Here is an 18,174-nt window from a genome sequence, read left to right on the forward strand (position 1 = left end):
AAAAACTATATAAGACTGAGAAAAATGAATACGACAAAGAACTACCACGGCCATTCAGAATTGGAGAACTTTATATTCATCCAGGAGCATAAAGAAATGACTTCATGCAAAAAAGCAGCCCTTTTTTGGATGAGAGAGGAAGAGGGTTTTACAACTACAGAAAAGGAGGAATGTCATCCCACAATTATAATACTTACAATAAAAGGAAATGTATTATGTGTACATTGTTAACAAGAATTAACAGAAAATAAAATACCTGACTCATTTTTCTACCTGAGTCCTATTCTAATACATCCTTTAGGCTATTTTTATTATTTAGCTAAAATGACACCAAAAGTTTAATAATATTTAGGGGGAGGGAAGAAATGAGTAAGAGAGAATGTACGGAAGGGGAGAGAGAAAGACATCTACTGTTCAAAATACTCAGCATGACTCCTCCAAGATAATGGGACATTTCTCCAATGCAGACCTATTGTTTCTTCCCCTTGAGGTTATTAATTATTCATAAACTATAGCATAATTTGGTCTATAGCATGAGCAAATCACACTGGCATTTTTTTTTAATATAAGAGGGACACAGTATATTTGATTCTCTGTTTTGATAAATATATGTGACACATATGATGTGGTGTTTAAGGCTTTATGGGGAAAAAAGGTTACTTAAGTATACGGCAGCCCTAAAACTTATTTCAATGTAATCTAATACGTAAATTTTACACAAATTTTCTCATGGCTCCTAATCTTTATATCTAAAGGTGATGTGATAATATGAATATTGAAATAATTTTTGAATGCTAATTTCATCCAAGTTTATAAAAAATTTATTTAAATCATTGATTAGCATTTTAAAGAGTCAAAATATAATGATGTTGGAAAATACGCAATGAATAAGAAATATTCTGAGTTACCGAAATTTACATGGTCTTATTTTGAAGTTGTGGAGATATACCTCTAAAATGCTTTTTTTAAATTAGAATGTATATGCTTATTATGTTTAATATAATTGACTCAATTTTATTCATAGTATGAGAATAATTTCCTTGGTTTATAATGACCATAGGGGTCTATTTAGTCCATTATTCTTTGCAATGTACTCAATAATTTACCAAAATTGGAAAAAAGTTATTTGCTAACTGGTTTGTATTATTTATCCCTTTCTCTGTGGGCAGGTCAATTCTTCGTGCCTTTGCTTTTTTACTATTTTCTCTGAAATCACATTTACTCTGGATTCTCAGAATGTTTAACTGTATTAGATTAAATTTGACATCGTAAAACACATTCTCATTTTGTAGTATTATAATCCCTTTGGGTATGTGCTTCAAGGTTTTAATTACAAAGTACAAACAAAGCTCAGGAGGGAAGCCGCTGTTTTTCAGACATAGTTAACATTTTTGAAAGGCTGAAAATATAACTTGAGTTCCTATTTGCAAAGAAAGATTTATTCATCTATTCAGCTTTATTTTTATTTAATATCTGCCATGTGTGAAATGTTTTGATAGGTGGTAAGGATACAAATTACATGGTCCTTCTTAATTAATTGCCAGGGTTGTTAGTAGCTAAACAGTTGAAAGGAAGTAAAGGAGCAGTTTGGGTTGGCTTCAGAATTGGTAAAGGTCAGTGAGTTTAGGATCAAGAGTGCATACTGTGATGATGGAAGTCAAAACCACGTATGGAGAGGGCAGAGAGAAGCAGCAACAGATGCTAGAGATAAAGGCAAAGAGTCTTACCAGTGGCCAACTAGACACAAAAAATTTAAAAATCGAAAGGAATAAAAAGATAAGGCAGGGGCTTCCCTGGTGGCGCAGTGGTTGAGAGTCCGCCTGCCGATGCAGGGGACACGGGTTCGTGCCCCGGTCTGGGAGGATCCCACATGCCGCGGAGCGGCTGGGCCCGTGAGCCATGGCCGCTGAGCCTGCGCGTCCGGAGCCTGTCCTCCGCAACGGGAGAGGCCACAACAGTGAGAGGCCCGCGTAACGCATAAAAAAAAAAAAAAAAAAAAAAAAAGATAAGGCAAAGCTTGCCAAGAGAGAAGACGCAAGGCCATAGCAACAGAGCAACCATGGTACTGAGGCAAACTTTTAAAACAGTTCAGTTTCTAATACCACACAATGCAATAATAAGCAGAGCTTTAATGACCAAGACTTTGGGCAAACCCAGATCATACTGCATCTCTCTACTAGTCTATCAGCTCCATGATATAGCTGTACTACTAGGGCAGATACAGTACCTGGTATTGAATGGGCTCTCAACAAACATTTATTGGATGGAAAAATAAAGGAATGAATAAATGAAAAGGCAGACTCTCAATTCCAAACTCTACCATAAAATTTTTGCATACCTTTACCAATTATTATTCTCTTTCTGTTTTTTTTTTTTTTTGTTAAAAATTTTTTGTTATATGTTGACATTCTTTGCTGGTGGTATGAAGATTATAATAAAACTCCTGAATATCCTAAATAAAATAATTGTATTTAGTTTAAATAAGCCTATACAATTTTCCACTTAGGACTAAAATATGTCCTGCAAAGAGCTAGTATATGCAAAATCCCTGAGGCATGAGAGTGTACAACACTGGAGAAAGTGTAAGACTATTATGGCTACCTGAGACAAGTGCTACATTAACGATAAATTCTCGATTAAGCAGCATGCGTTTTTGCAACAAAATGCTTTTGCATGTGCATGTAGAACACAGCTCTTAGCTACATTCACAACTGAAGTATAATGCACTGAAAAATTTTGGATTATATATGGTAAAGACATAGCAACTCTCAGGCAGCAGCTAAAAGCCAAATCTTAAAAAAGAGGACAATATATTTATTTAGTTGGGAGTTATAATCTAAGCACAAGTTTATTTAACTGAATGCATCTCATTCAAGATGTTTTTTTTTAACGACAGAAAATGTCTTTATGTCCCATGTAATCATACAGTTATATAGATTCCCTTTAGCTACACAGTAATGACTGTTTTTGTGATGACTTTCACGCCGTGAAGTAGACCATTAGTACTTGACTTGTGCCATTACATAGCAACTTAACAGTAACAAACAAACTTGCAAATCAGCATAGTAACATACTGCCTGCACTATTAATTTTCTTTACATTGTCTATATTCATTTACATTTAAGTTCAGTGTGGTGAAACTTACTCTGGTAACATCTGTAGATCCTTGTAGGCATGTGTTATTTCACAATTAATATGTGAAAATGTGAACAGTCACTGATATTACAAATATATATAAATTTTTAAAGCTAATAGCTAAGTAAAGACCCAACATACTCCACAGTCTTTTAAGCTTGTCTGATCCAATTAGCTCAGTTCAGAGAGAAAATTGAACTACTGAAGCTAGAATCAGAAGTTCAGAGCTAACACAGGCCCACTATATATCAATTCCGTTGATGGCCACAAACGATCCACTACTCAAACCAGTGTTGATCCTAAGGTGAATGAGTGGTGGGGATGGATAGCGGAGAGGACTGGAATGTATACCCCTTCCCAAAAATACAATTCAAGACACAGGCCCCGTTGACAGAGCATCAGTAACAAACCTTCTATAAAGGAGCAAATAATCTGTTCACCTGTATAAGAAGTGTTAAAATGTACAACAGGATAAAACAATTTCTGACATATTCTTAAATAAATATGTTTTTATAATTTCCCTACAGGATTATCTACAAGACAAATATGATATTGACTTAAAAAATTATTCACAATTGGTGAGACATCTTGACTACTTGTTGCTATTGTTTTCAGAGCGTGGTATCTTAACACCATTTGAAAAGTATGTTTCTTCATGATTTTTTTCCTCTGTTTTGGAATCTACTAACAAAGAATAAACTCTTAGCATATTATGAGAAGCTGTAGTAGACACATCTACGAGGGCACTGCCCCTGCACCAGCCTGAAATCCACCAGTGCAGGGAAAGTAACGCCTTCCCCAGAGAAATAGCACTCCACGAATGATAGATGAGAGCTGGTATATAAATATCAATACCTTAGTTTCCCTCACCACTGGGGTGGGAAAATCCCTGTATGTGTTCCACACCAGCTCCCAGAGATCCCCAAGCAGTATTAAGCTTCAGTGGCCCAAAGCGCTCATGGGCTGGATATGGCATCTTTTTTGACTGCCTTCCCTTCCTGAACTCAGTTTCCCGCTCCTTTCTCACGTTTGCCTCACCTCCAGCATGAGCTGCTTTCATCTGAATTGTTGTCTTTGGGTCTGTTCTGGGAGGGACTCAGACTAAGACAGGAGTGTTTTCAACTTTTAAAAGCGCTTATACATCTATGATTATATTTTATCTCACAAACTACAAGGTAAGAAAAGCAGTATTAGTCCCTGTTTTCTTATATTAAATGAGTCTAAGTAACTTCCACCCCTAGCGACACAACTGCTAAGAGGCAGAGCTTGGGAAGAACTCAAGCCCGTTCTCTTCCCATCTGTTTCTCTGCCTGTATACTTCAGGACAAGGCATAAACATGACTCCGTGGGCCTAAGAGTCATTTTTACTCTCTCTTATGTAAACATCTCTTTGTAAGCATATATAAAATGTCCAAGATTAAATAGCGTTTACTAAGATAGATTAAAGCAAACAATTATACCCAAAACATTTTCATATCAGTTATATTTAGTGATGGTGTTCCATATATACAATCCTCCCAAACATTAAACCACAGGTCAGTGTGATCCGAAGCCACTCACTAGTTGCTTCAATTAAAAAAAAATTTTTTTTTAAGAAAGTCATCCTTTGGGTATAAATGCTAGATGGGATGGCCTTCTTGGCTACAAAATATATAAGAAAACAAAATTATACTTAAGATTCTCTGGGGCTTCTCATTTTCAGCTCTGATGTTTGAGCCTGGTGCTTCCTTGCTGTGAGCAGTGTCCTCTGCACTGCAGGATGCTTAGCGGCATCCCTGGCTCCACCACTAGTTGCCAGTCGAGGGCAGCTGCCCCCACCGTTGTGACAACCAAAACTGTATCCAGAAACTACCAAATGTCCTCTGGGGGTGCCGGGAGGAGGGGGGCGGGGAGCCACATTCATCCCTCTTGGTATGATACGCGTTTCACAGCCCAAACATCCCTTCACTACTCCATGAGACAGCCAGTCTATAAGGGCAGTAAGGGTTAATGTGGCGGGGGACAGAAACCACTTATACCTACCTTGAAATTTTACAAATGAGGAAAAGTTGAAGTCCTGGTAACATGTATCTAACGTTATAGGGTTCCAAAGTTAGCACAAGTGGAAGAAGTTAACAATGGGTGTGAAGCTTATGCTTCTGAAACATGACTTAATGCTGTTTGACAGAAAGAACCATGGCTTTTCATGTTTGGGGCCAACAAAGGAATCTGTAATCAGCTTGTCTTTCCCACTAGTAGCTCAATATAGCCCTGACAGCATGAGGCAGAACATGAAACCTCTGGTAAGATGAGAGGACGACATGGGAAGTAAAACAATGTTTCTGGGGAATAAGTAGAATAAATGTAAGCATACTGATGGCAACTTAAACAGAACTCTGAGGAAGTTCACGAGCACAAAGAAACTATATGCCAATGTCCATTGCAATAAGTTCAGATGTTAACAGAAGTTCTCCCATGCTTTGGGATTTGGGTTTAGTTAGCTCTACTTTGTAATTCTGTTTTTGGCTTTGCATTTTGATGAATCCCTATCAGTATTTAAGAAGAAGGAAGGCAGAGGTGTATCATACCACCATCTTAACGCTGAAAAATCTCTCTTCACTTCTGTTTCACTGTCACCTTTTTATAGCATCATCTTAGGAATGTACATAGACCCATCCCCTTTGTTAAACTGTGCGTATGTAGGTTTAAATCTATGGTATTTGCTTGATGCAAGAAAGGCTAGTCAATTCTCAGTGGCCTTTTAATCTCTCTGTTTATATTTTGAATGACTAGCCTAGCTTTTAATGTTCTGCATCTCATACTTCTCATAACTTTACAGCTTAATGCAACAACATTCTCTGTAATCTATTACCTATAGGGAGACAGTTTACTTAACTACATGGTGTGTTCTTTCTCCTTGACATGAAACTACAAGGGGTTGCATTTATTGATACCTATTTTTTATAATTTTCTAAATTTCCATAGTGAGCATTAATTTTACGATCAGAAAGTAAACTTTAAAAGCAAAAGTTGAAAGAGGAAGTCAAAGTATCATATTTTAAAGAATAATGAGAGGAACCAGATAATAGAAAAATACAGCCTGGAAGCTAATGACACATTCTAGGATTACACCTGGCCACGTATATCTTTAAGCCTCTAGGGTCTTATTAGGTCTTAGTCACTTTATTTAAAAGGACTATGTTTGTCAAGGTTATGGAGGTTTCATGACATTTCACCCATGTTTAATTTAATTAGTCAATCTCCCTGCAGAAAATAGTAGGTATCATTTCAGATTCATAGATTGCTCAGGGCCCTCAGACTCAGAATTTCTGTCAAAATTTTAAAATAGATGTTAGCATCAAGATCCAAACATTAACCACTGTTACTAACAACATTTATGTCTAAACTTTAAATATGTATTTTAAATATTTAGTCTAATTATTATCAACTTAGTCTTCGAATGACTCTCAATCATGTTACAAGATCCACCATTCTAATTCTGGCTTCTACTACTTGGACTATTATTTTTCCTCATTTGTAAAATACCTGCTCTCTGACCTCACAGTATTATGCTTAAAAGGTATAAAACTAGATGTTACAACGCCAAATCCATTAAAAACTCCCATATACAGGAAAAACAGCAAATTAGGCAATTTAAAAAGTCTGACACAAAAGAACTCATCACCATCCAGAATTCTATTTAGAAACCAACTTCAGAAAAACCGGGGGGTGGGGGGCACAGGGGAACAACCCAACTATTTCTGGAAACCATACAGACCTTCATAGTACAATTTTAAAGTATTTACAAAGTTAAGTTCACTTTAACATTGAAATACTTCTTCATAAACAATTTTAATACAAATTTCTTAAATCACCTAACATAAATCAAATAGTTGAAGCCAAACATATTTTAAAAATTAATTTAGAAAAAATGAACAAAAATTAGAATTCATTTAGCTGATATTTATGTGTAATAGCTACCTAAAAATAAGTCTTTAAAATGTAAATGGTTATTCAATTATGTTACAAATATGAAAACCGCAGTAAACTTACTGTTTCATATACCTTACTCCACTAAATGTGCATTGGTCATAAGAATTAATGCCAAATTATAAAATTCCTTTACAAATATTCATAAGATACTTTGTCATTTTATTCCATGCCACTGAAAGAGATAAATAGCCTAATTATAGTTATTCTCAAAAACACAAATCCTACATGGTAATTTCTTTTTAGAAATACAGGTTAAAATATAAAGAAATTACCAAAGAAGGATAGTGCTAATTTTCAAGTTATATCTTGAAATTTAAACACATCTATTATAAAGAAAACCATTCACTATTATTATTCTAATGGACAGTCATTGTTTAAAGTATAATTCTGTACCAGTAACCACTTGATTTTATAAAGCAAAGTTAATCTTCTATTTTGTTCCAGTAATATGAAAACACATTATTATGCAAATCAATTCATTAAAACAAAAACAATTTTCTGTTTCAGTGTATGCTGACATTATGCATATTAAAAAGCAGGAAGGGAAGTTTTGCTAAAATACGTTAAAATGCAAAACAAGAAAAGAGCTATATACTAATGGGCAACATTCTCCTGCCCCTTTAACCTGCTTTTGTGTATACTGCTTAGTAAGTACCATCTTAGTAATTAACAGAGCAGTCCAAAACCATATCTACATCTCTGGCCAAGAGCACACTCAAGCAATTGATTGTGCAGCGAGAAGCTCCTATATTTCCAAGACTTTCATGATTTTTTTCCTTCAATCCTAATACTTTATTCAAATACAAGAAAAAATGTTTTTATAAAATATGAGGGTGAAGAGTTTGGGACAAAATTCATTTCGTGAAGAGTTTGGGACAAAATTCATTTCGTTAAACAACCTGGTTATAGGTTTCAGTCTCATCATTTCTGTCTTTCGATTAAGGTGCTGAAAAGCTAAAATACGTACCCTGAAAACTAGATGCACGTATGAAGGAAAAGTTTTTTTCTTTTAAAAATATAGAAAATTCTGTTTTCTTAATGTGTTCCTCTGGGCCATCACAGTACCTTTTTCCTAAGGGCCATGCCAATCTCTACTTACAAAATAGTAGTACAACAATGTGGAGGGGGCAAATAAAACATTTTCTAAATCAATAGAGAAAATTTCTTTCCAATCTAATCTAAACCTTGAAATAAGTGTTCCTGTCACATTAAGGTTACTAACTGGTTTATGCGGAATTAACAGTGACATGTTGATCCTATTATCATTCAGACTAGTGACAAAAAATAAATGGAAAGAATTAAGATAATACAATTCGAGAAACCAAAATCTCCTAGTGTGAGTCTTTATAATCATTTAATAAAACATTCATTGAGGACCAGCTGTATGTAAGTGTAAAGATGAAAAATAGCTTAAAAGCAACTCCCTATGTTAAGAATTTGACTAATACATAAAATATTTAAAAAATATTATTATAAAGGAAGGCAGAGATACATAAATGGGCTAACTACATATTTATAAATGTGTAAAGGGAAGAAGAATTTCTAACGTAATTAAGGAATGCGTTTCAGAGGGTTGGCAAATTAGGTGGTATTTGAAGGATGGGCATGATTTGATAGAAATTCCAGGAATGGAAGCAGCAAAATAAAGCATATATTTAGGGGACAAGGGACAGTACAAATACACTAACACTGAGTTTCTCTGCAAAGGAGTAGAGGTCTTAGACTGGAAAGGAAAATTACAATGGGCAAGTAATGGACAGTCACTTAGGATTTCCAATTTAACTGATAACTCTGGTCCACACATATTAATATCAATATAGTCAAAGTATGCTTTAGGAATATTCACCTAGTGGCCTAAAATACTCATTTGTGAAGTCTAGTGCCTAGAATATATTCAGTGAGCAATAGATGGCATCCACGTTGTCACTTTACTGTAATCAGTGCAAATTTTTTTGGCACTTACTCCAGTAAACGACGTGTGAGGGGATTAGAGTCTCATGATTTAGCAAAGTAATGGTTGAAATGGTAAGAAGATAACAGTGAGAATGAAGAGTGACAGAATACAACACTTTAAAATATGCCACTTTGGCCTAAGAATTATTTTAAGCTGAAGGCACTGAGAAGAAGCAGATACTAGAAAAGTTCTCTGCCTTCTCCAATCTGCCTAAAAGCAGAACATAAATAAATTCACAACGGTGTCCCTCCTCCTTTCTCTACCAGCAAGGACATAGGTAGAGACAATCTACAGGTGGAGACAATCCTTGGAGACAACTTTAGATCCTTATCAATGGAGAAGGCAACCGCAAACTTAAATCTGCACACTACACCTCACCTTTGCTTATCTTACTTTTCCTGGTCACTTCCACAACTGGCTTTCCCTCAATACCTCTCTTTCTGTCTGTAACTGAAGATGGCACTTAAGCCTGAGCTCTAAGCCACCTCTGAGAGTTATTCATTTTTCCCTATCTCACTCAGAACAGTAGAGGGAAAATTATATTTTCTTCCCCTACATAAGCTAAAACATTTCACAAGAATGTTGATGAACTTTTCATATACTTTAACAAATGTATTTAAGCAAATAATAAAAAGCAATGCTTAATATGTTTATTTGCCTAAGAAATGTTATAAGAATATTAAAAGGCAGTAATAAAAATTTTATCAATTTCCAAAATCTACACTTTTAAGTATCATTAACACAATAGTGATCAAATCTTTGTGTCAGGCCCTCTTTATGAAATAGGAACATATCAGGGACCAAAGTGGATAAAAAGCCATGCTGTCAAGTGCTTATACCCTACTGGGGTCCTGGCAAAAGACAAACAAAAGTAACACAAAATAAGTAAATTATATAACGTGTTGTAAGTGCTATGGAGAATAAATTTAAAAAGGAAAGGAAGACAGTGAGTATGGGTATTGGGGAAGAGGATGAGAGAAAAGGACTACACTTTTAAATAGGATGGTCAGGAAGACTTGAAGATAAGGGGACAATTTATTGCTTGATAATTACTTCCAATTATTTTTTCTGTAAAATTAATTTTGAATATTAGACATTCAAATCACTTTTCTATTTAAAAAATACAGAGTACACATAACAAAAGACATGTCTGATTTACTACAGCATCTGATTATCCAGAGTCTAACTTTGACTCCATATTCTTGACACCTATAGAAGAAATCTGAAAATGCTGACAAAAATATGAGACCAAAATGGTTACTATATAGTATCAGTGACTGTAACTAGCAACCAGCCCTTAAAATCTAATTGAGCCACCAGGGTACATAGAGTAAGTAAAGTGAACTATACCCCTATATTACAGTTCCACAAAGAAGTTCAAAGAAAGCCACAAACAATTTAGGAAGAAGAAATAACTTGTTAGCTTTTTTAATATTAAAGATATTTGAAGTACTGTAAGCAATGAAGAACAAACCTCATAAGCTTACATTATACATTTATATTTATAGAGAAATTATAACATGATTGGCCATGGGATAACTTTATTCCATTCAGAGCCACAATATTCAGAAATTAAGAATTTACTACCATCTTAGGTGTGATTCTGGTACTGTGGTTATGATTTTTTAAGAAAGCCTCATCTTTTAGAGGTACCTACTGAAATATTTATGTTTGAAATGAAATGATATTGGGCAGTTATTTCAAAAGAATCCAACAGCGGTAAAGAGAACTGGATGGGAGAATAGATGAAACAAGATTGGTTATGAACTGGTAATTAAGTTTGGTGATGAATGCACGAGGGGTGTCATTATATTCTTCCCTCAAAATCTGTATAAAGAAAAGCTAGAGAAAAAAGGCACATTTTAAAACAGTAATCTTCACCAACCTAATACTAAGCCTCAAAGACAGTATTCTGCAAAGTTGATCTATGACAATATTTCCCACCCACCAAAAGGAAAGGGAAGGCAGCAAAACAGTAGCAGTTACTAATGTAAATTTTGCTACTGATTTAACTACACACCAATTTCACTTTCAATTTTCTGGCCAACAGTTCCTGGCATCCTAATACAATGGCTTCGGGGTTCTTAATGATCTTCTGAGCTAAATTAAATTTATCATTGCTGGGACACTCGCTACAGACTGTTCCTATTTCCTCTTTTGGCATTACATATTATTGCCATAGCAGTCTGCAAAGTTGAAAAAATAATTTATGTGTATATATTTGATAAGTAGGTACACTGAATTTTTTTTAATCCACGCTAAAGCAGTCCTCACCCTAAAAAAAAAATATATATATATGTGCATGTTGTGTGTATGTACATGGTGAAGGTAGTAAACGAGAAGAGAAAGAACATACATTTCAATTTACAAATAGAATCCTTTCTTACTAAATGCTAAACATAATTTCGGATTCCTATGTAAACAGGATTAAAGTTCGTAATACTGATGCACAGAACATGCACTTACCACCTGTCCATTGTGCGGGTTTTTATGAGCATATGGTGGTCCACGGATATGATTCCACATCTGGCCAGAAGTCATAGCAAAGACTATACACTGAAAAAACAGGGTACAATATTATAACATGGAAACTGAAAAATAAGAGAATACTGCATTCTTTTAAAAAAATGCTCATGAAACTATCTTTCAAATATCATGTAACAGCTCATCCATTAAAATCATTTTCATTTACTAACTATGGGACTTTCGGTAAGTTACTTTTCTTCTGCGTCTCAGATTTGATATCTATAAACTGGGGATACCAACTACGCTGATGACATACATTAATGGGTAAATAAATAAACTGGGTAACATATGTAAAGCATCTGGCATGGTGACTGATAATCTGCCATGTCCTAACTAGAGCTAGTCAAAAGTACAGGTAGAACACGATGTCTCAGATATAGCCAGGAATAATGCACAGAAGCCATAGTCCTGCTAGAGCTAGCAAAAAAGGCTGCATTTGGAAAACTAATCTTAAAGATCCGAGACATTACAGAGATGGTGGGGGAGGAAACAGTATGAACCAGAGGTCACAGTCAATCACTATAACTTATATGTAAGCATGTTTTGTTTAAATCATACATGCTTAAATTTACAAACATGGACATCTTTAGACTGAAATATGTCTTCAGGTTAAAACACTTCCTACTGTCTCAGAACTTGCCCAGCTCACTCTTTATTTGAACTGCCCACCTCTGGTAGGTAGCTATATCAACAAAGATTCAAGGTCAGAATGAGCAATATGTGACTGGGGATCTGAACATACAAGATTTGCACAATTTTTAAAGGAGAAACGAGGATACAAAAGGGGAAAAGTAGGATGAGGCAAATTAATGGACGATTTTTAAACCCAGAGAATAAATCTGAACTCTGTTTCATAACCTCTTGGGAACCACAATATTTCAGAAGAAAATAAAAATGATATAACAGGATTATAGAGATTAATCTGAATCCTTTCCACACTTTCTTGAGAATAACTCTGAAATAAACTGAAACTTCTTAAAAGTCAGATTTGACTTGTACGTAGACTTTGCATAGATTGAGGTATTTCCCGAAAGTCAAGATTTTACAAAATATTTGCACTGTAAACTTAGAAGGTACATTAGAATTTAGGCCCGAAGTGAAAGAGAGAATGATGCACCACCTAAAAAGTCATTTAAAAATGTGAAATTGTTACGTGAGAAAAATAAATTGTATATCTAATTTACAGGAGTATCATGTCAGTGATTTAGAGAATATATTAAAGTTGATTATTCTGTAGACAGATTATAATATAGTAGTGTGAAAGGCAGAGTATATTTTAAAATCCAGGAAAAGATATATCTAGTGAATAAACACATTTATAGTATAAGCAAGTGACATTTTTGTTTTTAGTAGATGCTCAGTAATACTAGAGTTCTATCATTTTGGGGACCTAACCCTCAAAGTCACTAAATCAGCACTGAAACTGTATGTATTTCTGGTTTTACTTTTACCTGTCTGCCTATTCCTTCTCTGCCTTCTACTGCTGCACTTGATATTCCTATTTCCAACTATGGTGGAAAAATAATGCATGATCAAGTCTGTATTTTAGAAGGATGGTACTAGTCACAGTATGGAGAATAGACTGGAGAAAAGTATAACTTGAGGCAGAGAAATCAGTTTGGAGGCTGATGCATAAAAACGCTTGAGAGACTATAGTGGCCAATTCCATGGTAGTGACAGAATTGAGAGATCTGGACAAACAGGAGAAATATTTAAGAGATGGAATCAACAGACTTTGGTGAATGATTGATCTGATAGAAAATAGTCAAAACTAACCTCTGGGTTTCTGATTTGAGCAACAGTGTGTAGTTAGTGGTGACACCCAATGAGATACAGAATAAGGCAGAAGCATGTTAAGGGTGAAAGGGAAGAAGGTAACAAAGATTTGGAGCTCCCTCTGTTTTATTATTTTTTTTACAGTAGGTCCTTGTTTGTTATCTGTTTTAAAAATAGCAGTGTGTACATGTCAATCCCAAATTCCCAATCTATCCCCCCCACTCTGCCCCCCGGTAACCATAAGTTTTTTTTGAAGTCTGCGAGTCGGTTTCTGTTTTGAAAATAAGTTCATTTGTGTCATATTTTTTAAGATTCTGCACATAAGCAATATCATACGATATTTGTCTTTATCTGTCTGACTTACTTAGTATGATAATCTCCAGGTCCACCCATGTTGCAAATGGCATTATTTCATTCTTTTTAATGGCTGAGTAATATTCCATTGTATATATGTACCACATCTTCTTTATCCATTCCTATGTTGATGGACATTTAAGTTGCTTCCACATCTTGGCTATTGTAAACAGTGATGCAATGAACATTGGGTGCATGTATCCTTTTGAACCATGTTTTTCTCTAGATATATGTCCAGCAGTGGGATTACTGGATCACATGGTAGCTCTATTTTTAGTTTTTTAAGGAACCTCCCTACTGTTCTCCATAGTCGCTGTACCAATTTACATTCCCACCAGCAGTGCAAGAGGGTTCCCTTTTCTCCACACCCTCTCCAGCATTTATTGTTTGTAGACTTTTTGATGATGGCCATTCTTACTGGTGTGAGGTGATATCTCACTGTAGTTTTGATTTGCATTTCTCTAATGATTAGTGATGTTGAGCAGTTTTTCATGTGCCTCTTGGCCATCTGTATGTCTTCTTTGGAGAAATGTCTATTTAGGTCTTCTGCCCATTTTTTGATTGGGTTGTTTGCTTTTTGGATATTGAGTCACGTGAGCTGTTTGTAAATTTTGGAGACTAATCCCTTTTTGGTTGCATCGTTTGTGAATATTTTCTCCCATTCTGTGGGTTGTCTTTTCGTTTTGTGGTTTCTTTGCTATGCAAAAGCTTTTGAGTTTAGTTAGCTCCCATTTTTTATTTTTGTTTTTATTTCCATTACTCTAGGAGGTGGATCCAAAAAGATATTGCTGCAATTGATGTTGAAGAGTGTTCTGCCTATGTTTTCCTCTTATAGTATCCAGTCTTACATTTAGGTCTTTAATCCATTTTGAGATTTTTTTTGTGTATGGTGTTAAAGAATGTTCTAGTTTCATTTTTTTACATGTAGCTGTCTGGTTTTCCCAGCACCATTTATTGAAGAGACTGTCTTTTCTCATTGTATAGTCTTGCCTCCTTGTTGTAGATTAACTGGCCATAGGTACATGGGTTTATTTCTGGGCTTTCTATCCTGTTCCACTGATCTATATTTCTGTTTTGTGCCAGTACCATACTGTTTTGATGACTGTAGCTTTGTAGTATAGTCTGAAGTCAGGAAGCCTGATTCCTCCAGCTCCGTTTTTCTTTCTCAAGATTGCTTTGGCTATCAGGGTCTTTTGTGTCTCCATACAAATTTTAAGATTTTTTTTTTTTTTATCTAGTTCTGTGAAAAATGCCTTTGGTAATTGGATAGGGATTGCATCAAATCTGTAGATTGCCTTGGGGAGTTCATTTTTAAATGGGTTAACTCTAATGTACTTTCAAAACATCCATTTCAAAACATCTTTGGAGAGTGAGATGTCTAAGAGACATTTACATATATATCTAATGACAGAGGTGTAGGGAAGAAAAACGACAGATCTGGGAATTGTCAGCACATAGTTGTTCACTGAAGTCACGGGAATGGATAAAATTGCTCAAGAAGAGTAAATAGGGTGAGAAAAACAGAAGGCCTAGAGGGCTAGAACACTGATGAATACTTGTAAGTTCATAAACTCATAGACAGGAGCCTGCAAAGGAACCTGGGACACAGAAGTAGGAAGAAAATGAAGGTAGGGGATATAGTGTAACAGAGGCCAAGGATAGAATTTTGAAAAAGAAGAATGTGGTGGTCAAAAATGGTCAAACGCTGGGGAATGATCAAATACAAAACAACCTGAAGACTTATTTTTTCTTGACTATTCATTTGAGACACTGAAATACTTAAAAACTATAACAGTTAAAAAGAAGTTGAAAGACAGTAGTATCTATCGAATGACCTGCAACACTCTTAAGATCCACCACTGGTATGTTTAACGTACTTTGCCCAGCAGTATATCATAGTAGTTAAGGACGGAGGCTCTTAAATTAGAACACTTGAGTTTCAGATCTGTCTTGAGCACTTGGAGAAGTTCATCATTCTGGGCCTATAACATTAGGAGTATATTAGCATCAACCTTTTTAAGCTATGGAGGTTTAGTAAGTTATTATTATCCCAATGCCCTCCACAACCTGGTCCCACATTCCTAAACAGCACCGTGCCCCACACTCCTTAACTGGCTCTCTATGCTTCATTCAGGTCACTCTTCTTGCTCCACCCCCTCCATCCAGGAAGCAGTGCCTACGTTTACATCTTGTTAATGCCGTACCTGCCTAGGACTCCTACCTAACCAACCTCTCTACACTTGGGGTCTATGTATGGTTCTCTCTGAAGCCATTCCAGTTTAATTTACTCATTTGACAATTATTAACTGAGCATACCAAGTATTTACTAGATACTAGGAATACAGCAATGAATAAGATAAAGACAGTCCCTGCCCTTCAGTGAAAATCCTAAATAAGTGACATGTGCTCTGAATCATAAAAAATAAGTAGGTATTTCTCATTCATTCATTCAACATTTATATACTGAGAACCCACTATATATTCAAGAACTGTTTCAGAAGCCAAGAATAAAACAATGAACAAAAATATAAGCGGGGAAACTCCCCTCTTGGAGCTTACACTCTATAGGGAGAAAACAGACAGTAAAAAGTTAAATCATATGAGAGACAATGATAAATGAACTGAGGAAAAGTAAAGCAGTGAAGGTGGAAAGAATTCATGAGAGAAGGGGTTGCAATACTAATGAGTGGTTGGGAGGGGCCTCTCCAAGGCAGTGGCATTTTCAGCAGAGATCTGATGATGTCTAAAAGCCATGTAAATACTTGGGGAAAGAGGGAAGAGCCAGTGAACCAGGCTCTACTGAAGGACAATGTCTGGCATCTTTTAGAAAGAGTAAAGAAGCCAAGACGACTGAAGGACAGTTGATGAGGAGAAATGGATAAATGGATAAGGTTGGTGAAGTAGTACAGGGCCAGATCCCAGAGCCTCCTGGGTTGGAATTTTGAAAATTAACCGTGTGGTGGGTAAAGATGGAAGCTAGGATATAGTTAAAAGGCTACTGCAATAAGTGGATTAAGAAATAATTAGAGCTCATACAAGCGTGGTAGGTATGGTGAGAAATCCTTGGAATCTGGACATATTTGGAAGGAAGAGTCAACAGGATTTTCTGAAAGATTAGTTGTGGGGTATGGCAGGGAAGAAGTGGTAAAGGAAGACTATGAGGTTTTTGACTTGAACATGAGAAGTCAAATGCTATGGGAGAATTAGGTCTTGGGCCTGAGATGGGGAGTCTGTCCTGTATCTGTTCATTTGGAGACACCCAGTAGACTTCCAGGTAGAGGTACAGCATGAGCTAGTTGGATTTATCAGTCTGGAGTTTACAGGGAAGATCTGGCCCCAAGATAAAATTTAGGACTCAATAATAGTTAGACAGTATTTAACCTTTAAAGCTGGACACCAATTAAGTAAATATAAATAGAGATGACCAAGATCTGAACCCCCTGTTAACACCAATATAAGTGCAGAAGATAAAAAATGAATGAGCAAAGATGATTAAGAAGTAGCAGTCAAAGAAGTAAGGAAAATCATGAGTGTGGCCTCCTGGAAGACAAGTGATTCTGGATGAAGACATCAGTTCTGTAGATACAGAGAGAGCAGTAATATGAAGGCCCAGAACTAAAAATTGAATTTATCTCCCTGGAAAATATTTGTGCCCTTGATTAGAGCATTTTCAATGGAACAGTGAGGCAAAAGCCTTATGAAAAAATAAGGAAACAATGTAGACAACTGTTTCAAGGAGTTTTGCTCTAAGAGGGATCAGGTAAATAGAACAATATCTGGAAGGGAAAATGGTGTCATGTCCCTTTAGGATGAATAAGGAGATGTTTGCACTGCTAACGAGAATGATTCAGTAATAAAAGAAAAAATTAGGATGACAAAGAAAGAGGGGAGAATTGTTGGAAAACTGTCATTGAATACATGAGATGCGATAAGATCTAGTACACAGTGGGGGTGTTACTCTTAGATAAGAGCAGAAAAGGTTCAAGTAATACAGCAGTACACAGACTCCAAGGGGCTGTGCATAGAATGCAGTGGCGGAAGGAGATCTGGGTACTTAAATGGGATAAAAGCAAATCTTCATTTTCACTATCTTCTAATATACCATTTCCTTCAACTATGAATGTAGTTGACAGATCACAATAGTTTTAGCAGCACCTGTGATTTTCGTTAGTGAGGGAAATGCAAATATCTTCATACTATAACATTTTCATATTATAACAGTAACTATCTCAAAATATTGTTTATATTCAGACTACTTGAAAACTATGGTAGTTATTAGATCCACATGAGGTCTGGTGATTTAATGCATTAATAGGAAATATATATATTCCAATATTATAAATTTTACTTACACGTAAGAGAAAATGCTCAAATTTTAAAATGAGATGTTAAAATTAAATAGCAATAGCTACACTATCTATGGTTTGTTACAGAAGTTTTAAAAAATTCATCTTAAT

At 35.6% G+C, this 18,174-nt stretch overlaps 1 protein-coding gene across 3 annotated transcripts in view; it reads right to left on the reverse strand.

The window, feature by feature from the left end:
* TUSC3 (tumor suppressor candidate 3) overlaps positions 1–18,174 on the reverse strand; it is a 195,659-nt gene that overhangs the window by 65,980 nt on the left and 111,505 nt on the right. For all 3 annotated transcript variants that reach the window (XM_032618595.1, XM_032618594.1, XM_032618596.1), the window contains one exon: positions 11,528–11,617. In XM_032618595.1, the coding sequence (XP_032474486.1) occupies positions 11,528–11,617 (90 nt within the window). The remainder of the gene's footprint in view (positions 1–11,527; positions 11,618–18,174) is intronic.

Source organism: Phocoena sinus, chromosome 21, assembly GCF_008692025.1.
Source record: "Phocoena sinus isolate mPhoSin1 chromosome 21, mPhoSin1.pri, whole genome shotgun sequence".
Taxonomy (NCBI): Eukaryota; Metazoa; Chordata; class Mammalia; order Artiodactyla; family Phocoenidae; genus Phocoena; species Phocoena sinus.